This window comes from Miniopterus schreibersii (genome assembly GCF_964146895.1).
Source record: "Miniopterus schreibersii genome assembly, chromosome: 2".
Taxonomy (NCBI): domain Eukaryota; kingdom Metazoa; phylum Chordata; class Mammalia; order Chiroptera; family Miniopteridae; genus Miniopterus; species Miniopterus schreibersii.
The window spans coordinates 111,764,577-111,782,349 of NC_138102.1; the positions used below are offsets into that span (position 1 = coordinate 111,764,577).

General features: G+C 35.4%; 1 protein-coding gene across 1 annotated transcript; it reads left to right on the forward strand.

Annotated features, from left to right (window-relative positions):
- Positions 1 to 1,298: 1,298 nt before the first annotated feature.
- LUM (lumican) lies at positions 1,299 to 11,372 on the forward strand. The gene is made up of 3 exons (XM_081130770.1): positions 1,299 to 1,695; positions 4,140 to 5,025; positions 8,321 to 11,372. The coding sequence occupies exons 2-3, from the start codon at positions 4,161 to 4,163 to the stop codon at positions 8,473 to 8,475; spliced, it is 1,020 nt and encodes a 339-aa protein (XP_080986896.1). The 5' UTR covers positions 1,299 to 1,695; positions 4,140 to 4,160; the 3' UTR covers positions 8,476 to 11,372.
- The last annotated feature ends 6,401 nt before the right edge of the window (positions 11,373 to 17,773 follow it).

The window sequence follows — 17,773 nt, forward strand, 5'->3', positions numbered from 1 at the left end:
TTTACTCTTCAAATGACTTTTAACAAATTATTTAGACTTTCTGAGCCCCCATTGCTACTTCAAAAAATGTGATAATAATACTTATGTGGATTTTAAAGCATAAAATTTAAAGTTAGAAAAAAAAGTTATTGCTTCCTAAAGAAAAATCCTAGGAGTAGATAGCTGAAATTTTTGAAATAAAGTATCAGATTATATAATTTGACAAACTCAAAGTTAATGCATAGAATTGTTTTAACTATCCTCCTACAATGAGCCATTTAATTATGTGATTGATCTATTTGTCTTTTTGTTTTCTTGATTTCTTCTGAGTTTTTTTAATTTCTTCTATTATAAAACTAAGGTCTTTCTATAATTTTCTAAAATAATAATAATAAAATATGCTATGAATTACCTTACCATTGTTTGAATTACTTTCAAGAAGATTGTTATTTTCTTTTCTCACATTCTATGACAAAAATAAGGCATGTATCCCAATATTAATTTCTCAGACAAATACATTAGTGGTCATGAAGATTAAATAGCTTTTCACAGCTTTCATAGCTAAAAAGTGACATATTTAAATTATTTTAAAAGGGAAAATTCTTACAATGTGGCAACTTATTTCTAAGAGTTCTTATAAGCCTGAGTAAATGAAAATTGTGAAGGAAAGAAATCCTGTAAATACAGCTAATACAATTACAAATTAAAATAGACATTGCTAGAAGCATGCATCAGAAACTGACAATAAAGGATATATCAAACCAGACTTTTGGGAGATTACAATGTTGCTTAATTTTTAGTTTTGAAAAAGGTATATTCCTAGCATGCAATGACAGAGTGAAAGATTATTGCTTTGTGATATTTTAGTATACATTTTTTTATGCTCTTTTATGTTTTTTTGGCAGTAAGCTATAGAATACTATCCCTAAGTAAGATTTTGGATGAATTCCTAAATTAAATCCACAAAATAAGAAACAGACAGAACAATGCTGATTGGTTCCAGACCTGAAAAGCATAAAACATGTCCCCTTAACATTAGAAGTGAGCTGGAAAGCTTGGTATTTATCATTTGTATCAGAGTGTAAATAAAGTACTTTCCATATTTCAGAAACTAATGTAAGTTACTCTCCTGGCCAAAAACGGTTAGTGCTAAAACATCAATATAGATTTCAAGAGTAAAAGGCAAGAGGATTCAATTCCTCTGAATCTGCTCGTTTGCATTGTCCTGAAATTATGTATTCTATTTATGTGTCATAAGACCTTGAGATGAACACGACAAGTGGCTGAGAGAATGGCATTTAATTTTTGCCACAGCTAACAGACGTAAAGAGCTTTGTAACAGAAATGTTCTCACTCTGGGTGCTTCCCTTGCAGCAGGACTCATGTTTTGGTTCCAAGCTATGGTATTTGGGCTAGCTGAGCACACACCCCTCGCCCATTCCATAGGGAGTGTGCTGGGCCGTCCTTGCTCCCCAGTCCACCTGCACTTCGTTAGAGAGCACAGCGTCCACATGCCACACCACAAGATCCCCACAATGACATAACTCCATTCAGAGACTGGCGTGACTGGGCTGGGTTCCCCCCCCCCCAGCTCTTGTATCACTAGGAATCTGGCAGCCAGCTCCGTCCTCACAGAGTTTACAGCATATATTGGTGGATTCTTGTCCACAGTGCATCTGCTTTAAGAATTAACGAAAGCAGAGTCAAGGCAGCAAGGTAAGCGCTGTTTTAACTATAGCACTGGGGATGCTGACTGTTTGGGACAGTGTTTATTGTAGCAGGAACAGAAAAAATTCCAGAGCAACTTTGCCAGTTGCTATTCGACAGCAAAGTCATAGTTTAGAGCATTTATTTTTACACTTTTCTTAATATGGTTTCCATGATTTATGGATTTGAGATACATTTCATGCGGTATATGCTGTGTTGCTTGGCAAAGGAAGTTATAAAATGTTTCAGGGCTGGAATGAGAAAATATTTAAACTAGACAGTGAAAATGTATGGCAATTAAAATATTTGTTATTTTATGCTAATGAGTTATATAGGTTAGTATTGTTAGAACTAGTTTTGCAGCAAAAAAAAAAAAAATAGGCTATTTCAAGCATTATTAAAAGTATTTTGCCTCACATATATTGCTATAGTTTGTTACAGTTTTCCATAAATATTTTATGTTGTTTTAAAATGTGAGCTAAAGGACATAGACCCTCTTTTGGATTACTTATTTCTATTGTGATAATTTTAAAGATTTGGTTTTTTGGATGTATGTTTTAATGGACATGTTCTGAAGAAATTCTGGGAAACATAATTTATTTTTTGGAAAATAGCATTTCCCCCATAACCACAGGTATTTGCAAAAACTGGGAGGAAAGTAAATAAAGTGCACTTTTGCTTCACAGTGGAGTCCTTATATGGCTACAAACTCTCTTTGAATTCAGAACCCTTGTTTTTACTCTGCAAAGAAATATGAAAGCATTTTTTTCATTACTGTTCAATACATTATAGTTACCATGTTTATTTTAATGTATACTGAATTAAAATAAATTGAAAGCTTATTAATAAAGTAAGACAAGTCTTTACAACATTAACATACTGTAACTTACAAAGAATCCTATAAATAGATTAGCAATATTAATTGTTCTCATGGCCAAGTCCTGTCAGCTAAATTCAATGACTCTATCATTGTCTTAGGGAGTACTTTACTAAGACTCTCTTTACAAATTACTTTGTGTTTGCTGTCAGAGTGTTTCTAACAACTTTCTTAGTGTTTCATCTGCTAAAATAAAGTACCTTGTAATTCCAAGTTGAAGCAAAGATGTTTAAATGCCCTGATACTAAAAATCTTACTGCCCCAAACTCCTCAGATCCAAAAGCTTATACCATACTTCTCACAGGAAGATATATTGCCTCATGGTCTCTATTGGAATGTGGATCCTGTTCCACGTTAAGGATTTACCAGCTTCTCTTCAGCCATAGCTCTTCACTCTACACAAGTCCAACTCATATATCCTATTGCCCTTTACCTAAATTTCTGACCCTGTATTTCTAACGCAATTAAAATATACTTCACTGAGCCTCACTTTAGAAACATGTTCATACTAGAAGGTCATTGTTATAAATTGTTTTTAATTTATATTCTCAAGTGTATCCTTTTTTAGTGACTCCTAATGCCACTGTTAAATACAGACTTTCCTCAATGCCCAGACCTCTCCCAGTTCCATTCTGTAAAAGCACTAAAATCCAAATAAGTGAATCATGCCTTCTTACATTTTGGCATGAAGAAGGTAGAGAACTTGTGAGTCATTGACAGAAAGGAAAACTTTAATTCAAAACTTGGGAAAGAATACCTTTTTCCATCAGTTGGATATCTTTCTAGGTTTAAAAGTGTCTAGAATTTGTGACACTTCCCTGATTAATAAACATTCATTTTACTAAAACTCATATACTATATATTAATTTCAGAACACAGTTTTGTAATGTGCCTAGAAGTACAGAATGTTAAACAAAAGTTGAAACAATATCCATGCACACCCCACCAAGAAGTCTGTTCCCTTTCCTCAGAACCAACAACAATAACCAGACATTTTGAAAGGAATGTACTCCCCTTTCTCACTTCCCTCCCCCTTGCGGCCCTCCACCTCAGGCCACACAAGTTAAGAACAGCTTTCCTTCAAGCAAAACCACAGATTGCTCATGTTCCCAGTAAAGGTTTTCTTAATGAGACATTTTAATGGTGTTGAATGGTAGGGTAGAGGGTACAGTTTCCAATTGTCTTCTCATTTTCATTTTTGTGGTTTTGAAGGGTGTTCTGAAGCAGTATTGTAGCATGGTGGTCAATGGGCAACACCCAGACAGACACCTCTTGCAGGAAAGCATTGAACTAAGGAAGGGCCTGGACAGATGGACTGGGACAGTTAGGCCAGGCTCGCCCAGTAGGGGGCTCATGCGTATGCAATCTAACCAGAAATTGTTCACTGCTTCACAAGTTGTAAACATACCTCCTTAGGCTCATAGTATTTAAATAAACATTAAAAATACACCCTTAGGGGCACTAAAAAACATTACAAAATAACAAAATGCACATTTCCTAATACATTTAACATTGCCAATTGAATAAACTTTTCCCTAAAGCACACTATTTTATAATATGTTTCCACTTTATTTAGGATTCAAAGCATTAGCCAAAAATGAATCTTGGTGCGTTTACTCTCCTCTTGGCACTAATCACTGGTGGCAGCAGCAACGAAGACTACGATTATTACGATTTCCCGCTGTCGATATATGGACGATCATCTCCAAACTGTGCACCAGAATGCAACTGCCCTGAAAGCTACCCATCGGCCATGTACTGCGATGAGCTGAAATTGAAAAGTGTGCCAATGGTGCCTTCTGGAATCAAGTACCTTTACCTTAGGCATAACCAGATTGACCATATTGATGAAAAGGCCTTTGAAAATGTAACCGATCTACAGTGGCTCATTCTAGATCATAACCTTCTAGAAAATTCCAAGATAAAAGGAAGAATTTTCTCTAAGCTGAAACAACTGAAGAAGCTGCATATAAATTACAACAACCTAACAGAATCTGTGGGCCCACTTCCCAAATCTCTGGAGGACCTGCAGCTTACTAACAACAAGATCACAAAGCTTGGCTCCTTTGAAGGACTGGTAAACCTGACCTTCATCCATCTTCAACACAATCAACTGAAAGATGATATCTCAGGTGCTTTTAAAGGCCTTAAGTCACTCGAGTACCTTGACTTGAGCTTCAATCAGATGACCAAACTGCCCTCTGGTCTCCCAACATCTCTTCTAACTCTCTACTTAGACAACAATAAGATCAGCAACATTCCTGATGAGTATTTCAAGCGTTTTAAGGGACTGCAGTATCTGCGTTTATCTCATAATGAACTGGCTGATAGTGGAATACCTGGAAATTCTTTTAATGTATCATCCCTGCTTGAGCTGGATCTCTCCTATAATAAGCTGAAAAGCATACCTACTGTCAATGAAAACCTTGAGAACTATTACCTGGAGGTCAATGAACTCGAAAGTAAGTAGAAAGCTATGTTTGTGTTTGATGTATCCTCAAGTTTTTAAGTGCCTAAGCTGTGTAACACAAATATTGATTGCATCTGGTTCCATTAAAAAAGTTAATAAAATTGCCAATAAAATCCCTCTAATTCAAAAAATAGAAGAATTCTAGCTCAGTTGTTTATCCAACATCTGGTCTTTCTTTGGAGCATCCAGATAAGAAACCATTAGGATCATAGAATTTAATCACATATTTCTTTGAATTTAATAGTCTGGGCTAGTTAATCCTGCTGTGCTATTGCTTGATATTTATCTATTATTTTCCTCCTGTGTGACTTAGATGTGTGTCCTACATTTATTGATTGTCAAGATCTAGCTGAGGGAGGAACAAACAAATGCAGGAGAGGCACAGCTAGAGAGGCTTCCAGGCCTCCCTCCTGCCTATCCCCAGAGCAGCCTGAATACCCTCGTGGTCTTCTCTGACATCTTTACTTGGGGCTCAACCTAGTACTCTGCTATCATGACCGTTGTCCATTTGTCATCCCTGTTAGGTGTGGGTGGCCTCCCAGTGTTATGAGACTGTGAGGAAGGTTAAGGAGGGAAGGTATATGATAAGGGTTTGTAACATTTTTTAAATAGTATTACAGAGCTCCTTTTCTTATGTACAATTCTCCACCCTATTTGGTTTTCCTCAGTTTCTCTTTCTCTTTCCTTGCTGCCTTCATTTATTTTTCATTTACCTTCTAAGTGGGAGTTTGACCTGATCCACTTGGACTATTTATGTACTATTCTTGTCTTCTGGGATGTGTTTCAATGTAAGCAATACAGATTTAGATGAGAAATGGACATTTATTACTCCTCACCTTACTCTTTAGAAAAACTTGGCAAAACTTGCTTTTTGGACAACCTTTCTAAATGAAAAAAATCAGATGGGAAACACAGATTCACACATAAACAATTGTATCTGCAAAATAATCTATTGAAATTGAGCATCCTTACACCACAAAAGTTGGTTGTCTTGTCATACTGGATAAGAATATTGACATTCCTATTAGAAAAATTGCACCATGCCTTATTAATATGATACTTTGTAATTCTGCAACAGTTTCCTGTAACTCCTAGAAAGGTTAGGGTGTTTTCAAGGAGACCATGATTGCCAACTCTGAATTGCCACGCTCTTTCATATATCCAGAAAACTTGCTTGTTATATACAATATGCAGTCAAGCTGTCAGAGCTGAACCCTTACAATTGTTTCTACTAAGAAACTCACTGTGTGGCTACACATGGCCCCACATTATAAACATTTGTGGTTAGGAGGAAGGATACTTAGACTGGCCCAAATGCTAATGGGATTTAAGATGTTTGAGGATGTTTGGGGGCTGAAGATATTCTGTTAGATGTGGTGGGTGGAGATTACAGCAGCAGCAGGGCCACCTCCCCCACTGAGGTAAGAAAGTGCAGAGATACAGATGCAGGAGAATTTGGAGGGATAAAGACCAGACCTCATTACATGAGTGAAAGATGGAAGAGCCAACACAGGAGATGGGAAAGGTGGTCTACGGGAGAAATGCTGACAGTCACTCAGTGCCAAGCTGGGATAGAAACCACAGAGCCCAGCACATATGGTCATTTGGAAATGAGTAGTTACCTTTCTTCCTTCCTTATGCTTGGCATTTAGGCATATGTATTTCAGGTATTTTTGTTGTTTGTCTTTGCATCTATGTCTTCAACTTAGTTTTATTTTGCCATATAATAATTATGTATACCAATTGTCTACATGTCCCTTAATGTCTACCATTAGGAAATCTATAGCCAAAACTATTCCTCATATTTCAAACTTGCAAGTCTAAGACACTAGTTTAATTACATATCTTCTTAGTGTGAGATAATTTGGAAAAAAGAACAAAACATAAAGGATACTAGTAATTATTTAGTACATATTATGTGCTAACACTCTGTGAAGTGCTTTACATACCTTAATTAATTTAATCTTCATGCAACACAGTGTGATAGATATATCTAACAAGAAGATCAAATAAATATTTCAAAGTCACCTAGCTAGCAAATGACAAAGGCAGAAAACTAGCATAGGTCTAAGCCCATGTTTTTCTCATTGTTCCATATTTCCTCAGGGGTAGGTACCATAGCAAAGATCCCTGGAATTTGACTAATGACTTATTTTTCTTTTTTTTTCTTTTTTTTTTTTTTAAGTTTTATTATTGTTTAAAATATTACAGATGTCCCTTTTTTTCCCCAATGACCCATTCCCCCCCATTCCTTCCCCCTCCCCAATCCCTCTCCCCACCACTGTCCATGTATGACTTATTTAAGACGGCATCATAGAGGTAAGGGGCACTGTGTTTGGCTTCCACTGAAGTCATTGTTAACTAGAATTTGAGAATGAAAGAAAATAACAAGATAAAGTACCAGATAAGGTTAATCTGAAATAAACTTGAGCAAATATAGACAACTTCTATGTTCACATATAAACCATCCAGCTTAGTAGCAATCATAGTTTCCATTATAAACTAAATCATTTTTTTTCTTGTGGCAGCCTTCTGACCACAGAAAATGATGTGACTCAGATGGTGGTCATTCCATGACTTGGTTTTTGCCTTGGAGTTTTGAATCTGTCCTGGTGTGTGCTGGCTGGAAAACTCTTTAGAGGTCACCTAGTTAACATCTCTCATTTCCAGATGCAAAAACTCAGGATGCTTATATTGGTTGAGATGATTCACACAATGGCACCAATTTTACATATCTTGAGGCTAAATATTCTAAAAGTTCTTAGGTAACATGATACATTTATTAAATATCCTCCTAAAATCAAGTCTTTCTAAATCAAGAACTTAAAATAAATATTATTCTTTGAAAAATTCCATTGACTGTCCTGATCCACCATAGTTATTTTACTAAATATTGTTGTATCATTTGGTAGTCTGAAATATTTCTCAGTAATTCCAAATTCAAAGATACACCGTATAACTGACAAAAAAACAGCTGGATTCCCGGCCAGTGTGGCTCAGTGGTTGAGCTCCGACTTAGGATCCAGGAGATTGAGGTTTGATTCCCTATCAAGGCACATGCCCAGGTGCAGCAGGCAGCTGATCAATGACTCTCTTTCATTGGTGTTTCTATCTCTCTCCCTTCCTCTCTCTGAAATCAATAAAAATATATTTAAAAAATAAATAAATAAAGCCGGAAGAAATCTCTAAGATGTTATTGTGGACTTGAAAAAAAAATTAATGATTATTTTAAACCATGTAATAAAAAAGAAAAAAATGATTAAAGTTTTTCATTCTTTCATTTCCAGAGCTTGACGTAAAGAGTTTCTGTAAGATCCTGGGACCACTGTCCTACTCCAAGATCAAGCATTTGCGTTTGGATGGCAATCGCATCACCCATACTAGTCTGCCGCCTAATATGTATGAATGTCTACGTGTAGCAAATGAAATCACAGTTAATTAATATCTGCTCATTTTGATTATATTGAGGGGTATCCTGGAGCTACATTTTATGCTTATATTTTTGTATGTTGGTTTTCATAGTCTTCATTTTTGTTGTTGTTGTTGATTACTTCCATGAATTTTAAATTCTGAGAGAAAATGTTTTGTAAACATTTTACTACTTTTTAAAAAAGAAAAGATGAAAAGCGGGCCTATTTCATCACAAGCACAAACATATACTCACACATGTACAACAAACAATGCTTTATTGTAAATTTAGTGTTTTTTACATCTCTACTGTTAAATGATGCGCAAAGCCTTTTACTGGTTGCATGGAAGCCAAGTTTTATAACTTCTAAATCCTAACTTAATGTGCCCAAAAGCATGGAATACATACATATGGATGTTTACTGTCTTGAATCAAATTATCTTAATATGTTCAAGTTTGTTTAGCTGAAAAGTAGGTGGTAAATTCTGAGACCAATGATTTTGTGAAATACTAAACAAAATTCATGAAGCCACATACATTTAAAGCAGAATTTTTAGGATTAAGAATTCATATAGTCACCTAGAGAAATTTTCTAGAAATATTTTTCACTTTAAATCATGTGTATGTTTCTTTTTTTATTATTTGCACGTTATGTTTAACAAGCTAATAGTAAAATAAAACATAGCAAATGGCAGCACTGTGTTTGCCTTCTTATAAAATTCATCTCTCTCATATATAAAATAATCAGGTGCCACATAATGATACTGCAGTGAATGATGGATGGATCGCAAGTATGATGATGGTCTCATAAGATTACAATGGAGCTGAACAATTTCTATTGCCTAGTGATGTCATTGCCTCATAACATCACAGCACAAGGCATTGCTCCTGTGTTTGTGGTGAGGCTGGTGTAAGCAAACCTGCCGCAATGCCAGTCATGTAAAAGTATAGACACACAATTCTGTATAGTGCATAACATTTGATAATTATCATAAACATGTATTTACTATACTATACTTCTTATCATTATTTTAGTGTGTATTCTTTTTACTTATTTTTTAAAAGTTTCTGTAAAAGACAATACCATGTTATGCCAGCATCAGCCTCATACATCTCATGTTTATGTCTCTTGTTTGCACCATTTCCTCTTGTGCTTGATTTAATCTTGTATTGTTTTATAACTTTAGTGGAGCCTAAATCTACAGCATTTATAGAGTCTATAGCAGTGTACAGTGATGCCCTAGGCCTTCCCATTCACTCAGCACTCACTCACCCAGAGCAACTTTTGGTCCTACAAACTCTGTTAATGGTAAGTGCCCTGTACAAATATACCACGTTTTATCTTTTGTACCATATTTTTACTCTTCCTTTTCTATGTTTAAATACACAAACACTTACCATTGTGTTATAACTGCCTAAAGTATTCAGTATAGTAACATGCTGTACAGGTGTGTAGCCTGGGAGCAATAGGCTATACCATGTGGCCTAGGCTGTGCCATCTAGGTTTGTGTAAGTGCACTCTACGATGTTCTCACAATGACAGAATGGCCTAAGGACAAATTTCTCAGAACATATCTCCATTAAATGGTGCATGACTATAATAGATTAGATTCAAAAAATATCTCTAACCTGCAATATTTTACTCATGTTAAATAGAAATTCTCACTAAATAAATTGTCTGCTTCTAACATCCACTTGCAAAGGGTTTTTAAACACCTTTATATTACGTACTAAAAGTGTCCATTTCCCAATTCCAATTCATGAGATGATGAGTTCCCTACCACCACCAAATGATTCGCTGGACATCAAGTGGGTATCCTACAATTCAACTCAATTTTGACATTATCAACCTGTAGACAGTGTCAGATTCCACAGGTTAAGAGCTCCTTCCTACAAGACTATCCCCTTTTTTCAGATGCCAGTAGCAATCCCAGGTCGTTAACTGGACTTCTAAACAACTGGCTATAAAACAGGAGTTCCTAACACCCCCAACTTGGGTTTGATTAATTTGTAGATTGGCTCACAGAACTCAGGAAACTTGTTTACTCACTAGATTACCAATTTATTATAAAAGGATATAACTCAGGAACAGAAGAAATACAGAAGACAAGGTTTAGGGAAAGAGTATGGAGCTTCCATGCCCTCTCCAAGCATGCCATTCTCTTAGAATCTCCACGTGTTCACTAACCTAAAGACTCTCTGAACCCTGTCCTTTTGGGGTTTTAGAGACTTCACTACATAGGCATAAATCATTAAATCATTGTCTGTTGGCAATTGAACTCAATCTTCTGCCCCCTCCCCTCCCAGAGATGGTGGTGTGGGGGACAGAAAGTTCCAACCCTCTAATCACATGATTGGTTCTCCTCACAACCAGCCTACTACCCTTAGGCTACTTTCTAAAAGTTACCTCATTAACATAAAAAAAGGTATCTTTATCACTCTTATCACAAAAAATTTGGAGGGTTTTTTTTGGAACTGTGAGCCAGGATCCAGGACCAGATTAAAACTATATGAAAAATATATTTAGGTCATCTGATAGCACACTGTTTAAATCTCACAGCTGGTTTGGATATTTGTTATTATTCTCATTCCTGTTGGCTTTATGATTCAAATGCAATGGTATTCTATTAAATAGGAAGCAGCTAAAATTTCGACAATCACTGTTTGGCTGTTAAGCAACAATAATGGATAACTTTCAGGATTAAAAATGTTGAATGTATGTACAAGTTTCAGAAAATGGGACTTTAAAAAATATATTTATCTTGAAACGAGTACATTTGTAACAGAAGTTTAAACTTTATAAGTCAGTAATAACAGCTTTCAGCTTTTTATATTATGAATATCCATGATTCTATACTAGAAGAAATATTAGGGCATATGATTTATAAAAATAACTTCTACTTTAGTTCACAATAAAGCATATGTTGGGAGCCATTGTGCAGTCAAAATTATACTCATTCCATATAATCTCAGATATATCTGAAAAAAAGGAAACATCTCTAAAGCATGTGTTTAAACAGAGCATTTTTAGTGAATTCTGTCTACTGGTAGAACAGCCTAATCATCAAAGGTCCATCATCAACTAAGACTGAGTAGACTGGCAGATCTGTGAGATGTATTTTACATTGGGCATATTACATTTTGTCTCCTGGATAAACAATTGGATACTGGATTAAAGCAATGTACATGGGTTTTTCTTTCCTAAAACTGATTTGTTGGAGACTTAACTGTAGACCCTGATTTTGGATCTACAAATTGAAAAATGAGAAAAGACCCTCTTTAGTCTAAACATCTCCATTTGAAAATAAGAGCTTGGATGGATGTAGTGTGGAGGGGGTCAATGGGGGTAAAAGGGGACATCTGTAATATCTTCAACAATAAAGATAAAGAAACTTTAAAAAATGTACAATTTCATAAAAAAGAAAAAAAAAGAAAATCAGAGCTCGATCACTCCTTTATAGTGAAGGAGAACTATGGTGTACTGGGGCTCTAAGGTTTATGAGCAACTATCATGCCCTAAAAGGTACAAAGAATACAGATGGGTGATACACTTCTGGTGGGAATGCAGACTGGTGCAGCCACTATGGAAAGCAGTATGGAGTTTCCTCAAAAGATTAAAAACTCACCTACCATTTCATCCAGTGATCCCACTCCTAGAAATATATCCTAAGGAACCCCAAACACCAATCACAAAGGACTTAATTCACCCCTATGTTCATAGCAGTGCAACTTACAATAGCTAAGATCTGGAAACAGCCCAAGTGCCCATCAGTAGATGAGTGGGTAAAAAAGCTGTGGGACATTCACACCATGGAATACTATGCAGCTGTAAAGAAGAGGGATCTCTTATCCTTTGGGACAGCATGGAGGGAACTGGAGAGTATTATGCTAAGTGAAATGAGCCAGTCAGAGAAGGACAAGTACCACATGATCTCACTTATATGTAGAATATAAAAAACAAAATAAACCGATGAACGATATGGATCCAGAGACAGAAGCATGGAACAGACTGAGGGATCTCAGAGGGAAGGTGGGGAGTGGGAGTGGGTGGGGAAAGATTAATCAAATAACTTACATGTTTATAGGCATAACCCATGGACATGGACATTGATATGGGGTGGGATGGATGTGGAGTGGAGTGGAGGGGATCAATGGGGATACAAAGGGGACACCTGTAATATACTCAACAATAAAGATAAAAAACTTAAAAAAAGAAACAGAAAAAAAAAGAAAATCAGGGCTAGATCACACCTTTGTAGTGAAGGAGAGCTACGATGTACTGGGGCTCTGAGGTTTGTGAGGAACTATCATGCCCTAAAAGGTACAAAGAATACAGATGGGTGATAACTAAATGAGCCAGAGGAATGTTGATTTCTGAGTTAAAAGTTCTCCAACTGGTAATAGCTGTTTTCAGAAATACTGGAGAGGTTAAAAGACTGGTTTTACGAAGAACTATTTTTTTTCTATAGCTGTGGTTTTATCATAATGATGACCTTTTTTGTTGTTATTGTTGTTGGATTTTGCAACTATTATAAATACTTGCTTAACATTTTACTCATAAGTAAAAAAAAATTCTCATTTTATTTAAAATGACCTCTAAAGCAACTTTACTGCTAGAACTGAAAATGTATATAAAAATAACAATAAGTTAACAGACATGCCATAAGTATATGAAATACATTTTAATAATATTTAGCTACTTATATTTATTTATTCACTCATGAAGTTCATAGATTTTACCTCCTAATAAGCTATAAGAAGTTGAATACAACTCAGGTGAGGAAAAGTGGAAATTTAGGCAACCTAAAATGAGTGTGGTCATGCACCTTTGTCTCACTTGGAGAGCCCCAAGAGTCCACTTCTGCTGTGTACTGGCCCTTCTTTCACATTTTGGTTGGCCCAAAGAGTAACACCTACATGTGTCTGTATCCCTTAAAATATACCTGCTGTTCTGTAAAAGAGAATACATTCTACATTTTAAGAATATTTAAGAACCTTAGCTACTTTACTCATGAATTGTCTCAAAAAGAAAAGCCCTTTATTCCCACTGCCACTGCTTTAAGATTTGCTCAATTTTCACCTAGATTTCTGAAGAGTCTCATGTTTTTCCTAACTTCATCACCCACAATATTACCAGAGTGAGTTTTCCTGTATATAAACCTGCTCCTTTATTTTTTACCTGTTTAAAACTATTAAATGATACAACGTCATTTTCAGGATGTGATTTAGGTTCCTCAGTGCAGCCTACAGGGGCCAGGATACCAAAGGCCCTTTGCTGTCTGGTCTTGGGTAACTTCTAGAGCCTCATCTCTTATCAAGCCCTGCCAGGCCCCACCATGCACCATATTAAATCATTTGATACTTTGGTACTTACCACTTTGTAGCTGGTTTTGCTCTGGTTTGTATGAAAACTCTGTCTTTTCTTCCTGGAATCTACGGCTCTTCTACTTAGAAGCACCTACATACCTTTCAAGACTCGCCTTAAGCTACTCTGTCCCTTTGTCATAAATGCTTCTGAGCCTTCTTAGATAGAATTAATATCCTTCATCATAAAAATAATACTTTATCATAAAATAAAAATTCTTTATCAAAGTTTGAAACTAGAATTAGCAATTCTCTCTGCTATGCCTCTATCTGTAACTTTTCCATTAATTTATTAAACAAGTATTTACTGATCGTCTACTATACTCCAGGAATGGCTTAGGCATTAGGGATTCAGGGGTGACAGAGACCAGCAAATCCCTCTCTTACCAAAGCTGACATTCATAATCATTATATTGGATAAATATTAGCAAAAGATCTAGTATAGTTTTAATCATATCAGACAAAAGAGTGTTTTACAAATATATATTTTTATTGGTTTCAGAGAGAGAAAGGTAAAGGGAGAAGGAAATAGAAAGAGCAATGATGAGAGAGTCATTGATCCGCTGCCTCCTGCACGCCCCTGACTGGGGATCGAGCCTGCAAGTAGCCCCAGCGTGTGCCCTGACTCAGAATCAATCTTCCATCTCCTGGATCCTAGGTGGATGCTCAGCCCCTGAGCAACGCTGGCCGGGCAAAATACACTTTAAGAGAAAATGCATCATTAGCAATGAAAAGGTGCACAATATCACAACCTAAAGTTCAATGTAACAAAAAATAATAATTTTAAATATATTTGCAACTAATAAAATAGGATCAAAATACACATAGAAAATTAATAACTCTAGGCAGATACTGAGAAAATTTAATAGCATTGTGATAGATTTCAAAACATTCCTTTAAATTATTAATATTCAAGCAGATTTAAAAAATCAGCAAAAATATAAAAGGTAAGAACTACAAAATTTTTGACCTTAATCTAAAGGACAGACATAATATTCTGTATTGAAAAATTAGAGAATTAATATCATTCTCAAGTTTGAATAGACTATTTATAAAAATTAATTTCATACTTGGCCACAAAGCCAAACTTGTTTCAATAAATTTCAAAAAATAAGTAGTTTATATGTCCTGTTTTTAATTCAAAAAATATATCTGAATTTTCAAGAAAAAGGTAATTCACATATATTTGGAAATCAAGAAAACAATTCTAAAACATTTATCAAAGAAGACATCTGAATGGAGAGCTAAAAGTATTATACAAATAATAGTGAAAATATTATATATAAAAATGAGTTTAATTCTGTGATATTAATAATTCCAATATAATTTATAGTCTCAGTCTTGTTAAAGAACTGGAAATTAATGTATAAAAGATTTAATTTAAATAAGAATTATTTCTTTTAAAATTTGGGATATAGAAAAGATTTTCATTACCACTATTTCTTTTCAACAGTTTATTAGCAGAATTTGCCAGCACAATAGAAAAAAAGATGGAATGCATGAAGAATTTTTTTAAGAGTAAAACTCTAAATTTTTGCAGGTCATATGATCATCTAAATAGAAAGTGCAAAAGATTGTACAGGTACATTATTAGAAATCATGAGAAAAAGTGCTATTTATTTACCTATTGAATTTCAGATCTAGTGCCATTTTTTATATTTTGCCATGCTGGGTGCCTTTGCCTGCAGGGGTTTGCCAGGGGACACACTAGAGGAAAATTGGTAAGGGGAGGAAGGAGGAAGGGAACTTCCAGTGTGTGTGTGTGTGTGTGTGTGTGTGTGTGTGTAAACTTGACAACTGATTATAAAATTTATGCGGAAAAGCAATGAACCAAGAATAACCAAAACATACATGATAAAAAATGATGGATTCTTCTCACGCACAAAACTCAATTCCAAGTACATTAAGAATTTAAGTATAAAGCACAAAACTGTAAAATATTTATAAGACAGGTGAATATATTTCTGATGTGAAGTCAAAAATGATTTCTTAACACAAATCATTAAGGAAGAAATTGATAAATTTGGCTACATCATTAAAAAAAACTTCATCAAAAAATATCGTAAAAGAAAGCGAATGAAAAGGTAGAAATTAAGAGAAGATAATTACAATCTATATAATGCACAGAGGATTAATAACAATGATATATAAAGATGCACACCAAATCAATAAAAAACAAAGAAACCAGACATTCCAATTTTAAAATGGGCAAAATACTCAATAGGAATTTGACAGAAAACACTGAACAACAACAACAAAATGTTCAACTCCTTATAAATTAAGAAAACGATTTAAAAGCACAAAAAAAGACATCATTTTTGCTTATTCGGTTGTCAAAAATAAGTTTGAAAATTTAAAAGATTGGAGATGTAACCATTCTTATTGTTTAACGGTGTGAATGTAAATGGGCACAACTTCTTAGGTAAACAATATGACATTACCTTGTGAAGTTGGAGGTTAACATAGCCTATAACCCAGCCATTCCCTTGCTACAGCATTTCTCAACCCTTAAAGTGCATATAAATAGAACCAGGATCTTGGTAAATCACAAATTTTCAAGCATGAGCCAAGATTTCATGTTTTTAACAAGCTCATCCTGCCAGTCAGCTCAAACTTTGGGTAGCAAGATAAACCTAACACAACCTTTGCATATGCACAAAAGGAAATGTCTATAACCTTCAATTTAGACCATAGGTCATAAAATATCTATTTATCTGTCTATTAAATTCATTGGGGTGACACTGGTTAATAACATTAGACGAGTCTCAGGTGTACAATTCTATAGCACAGCATCTGTATGTTGTACTGTGTGTTCACCACCCAGAATCAGATCTCCTCTGTCACCGTTTATCCCCCTTTACCTTCCTCTCTTACTCTCATACCTAACACCCAGCTCATCAGCAATTTCCAATGAATGTGCCACCAAAACATATCTCAGATTCGTCCATTTCTCTCCATCTCCCCAGGGCAAGCTTCAGTTAATCTGGCCCCAAAAGCCACAATGTTTTTAACTCATCTTTCTGTTCCCTCTCTTATTCCCTCTTATAGGTTACATTGTGCCCCAAATATTTATATGTTGACAGCTAATCCCCCCAGACCTCCTAATAACCACATTTGAAGATCTTTATAAAGACATGGTTCAAAGCGTGTATCCTCAACCACTTGCAACACTGTCCCCAACAATAAGATTTCCAGAGTTCACTCTCGGGTGAGTTGTTCTGCTTCACGGGCCAGTACATCACTGAAGTATTTGGGCTGGGTGATTTCCAAGAAGCTTTCCTTCTGAAGTCCCTTAGAGACTAGTAGAGCCCTTGGCTTAAAGTAATCTGAATTCAGAGATTGCCTGGTATTTCATTTTCCTTTGGGCGCAATGTGGATTCCCACTCGACATCAATTTGCTTTTACACGTTGCTGTGAAAAGATGAGGGCGAGATCTGGAGAGATCATTTGTTCTGTGACTTATACTTGGCCAGTGTTAATTTATATGAGTAGTTCTATTCCCCAGACAAATATATAGACTGGACATCTGGACCATTCTTATGGGACCTGAGCACTTTGTTGATAGAAACATGGCTTTTATTCTGTTTGGTGGTTAGGCTTTCCAAGATTTTGCAGTCGCTTTTTAGATTTGTCAACCCATTGGCAGGAGGGGGGAAAAAAATTCCATCTGGCTTTCCATTTCTATTTCTTGGCATTTTCCCAGAAAATTTCTGGGATAAAGGTTTTATTACTTTTTAAAATGGCTTTTAGTCCTGAGCACAATCCTCTTAATTCTAGATAGTTAAACTTTACTAATCTAAGAAAACAATGACCTTTACTTGTCTAAGATGGAAATTACAAGTACAACGACTTCATGGCTCTTAGGATCTTTAAATGTGTTCAAATGCCTTTGCCTTGAAAATGTTGAAGTCCTCCAAATTCTTGACAGACTTGCTGAAAGAGGGGTTTTTATTTTTAAAATAAAAGA

Excerpts from the sequence above, each read along its gene's own strand:
- LUM (XM_081130770.1), top strand. The coding sequence starts at position 4,161 with ATGAATCTTGGTGCGTTTACTCTCCTCTTGGCACTAATCACTGGTGGC. Across the intron at positions 5,026-8,320 it reads GGAGGTCAATGAACTCGAAA|AGCTTGACGTAAAGAGTTTC; the intron begins GTAAGTAGAAAG and ends TTTCATTTCCAG.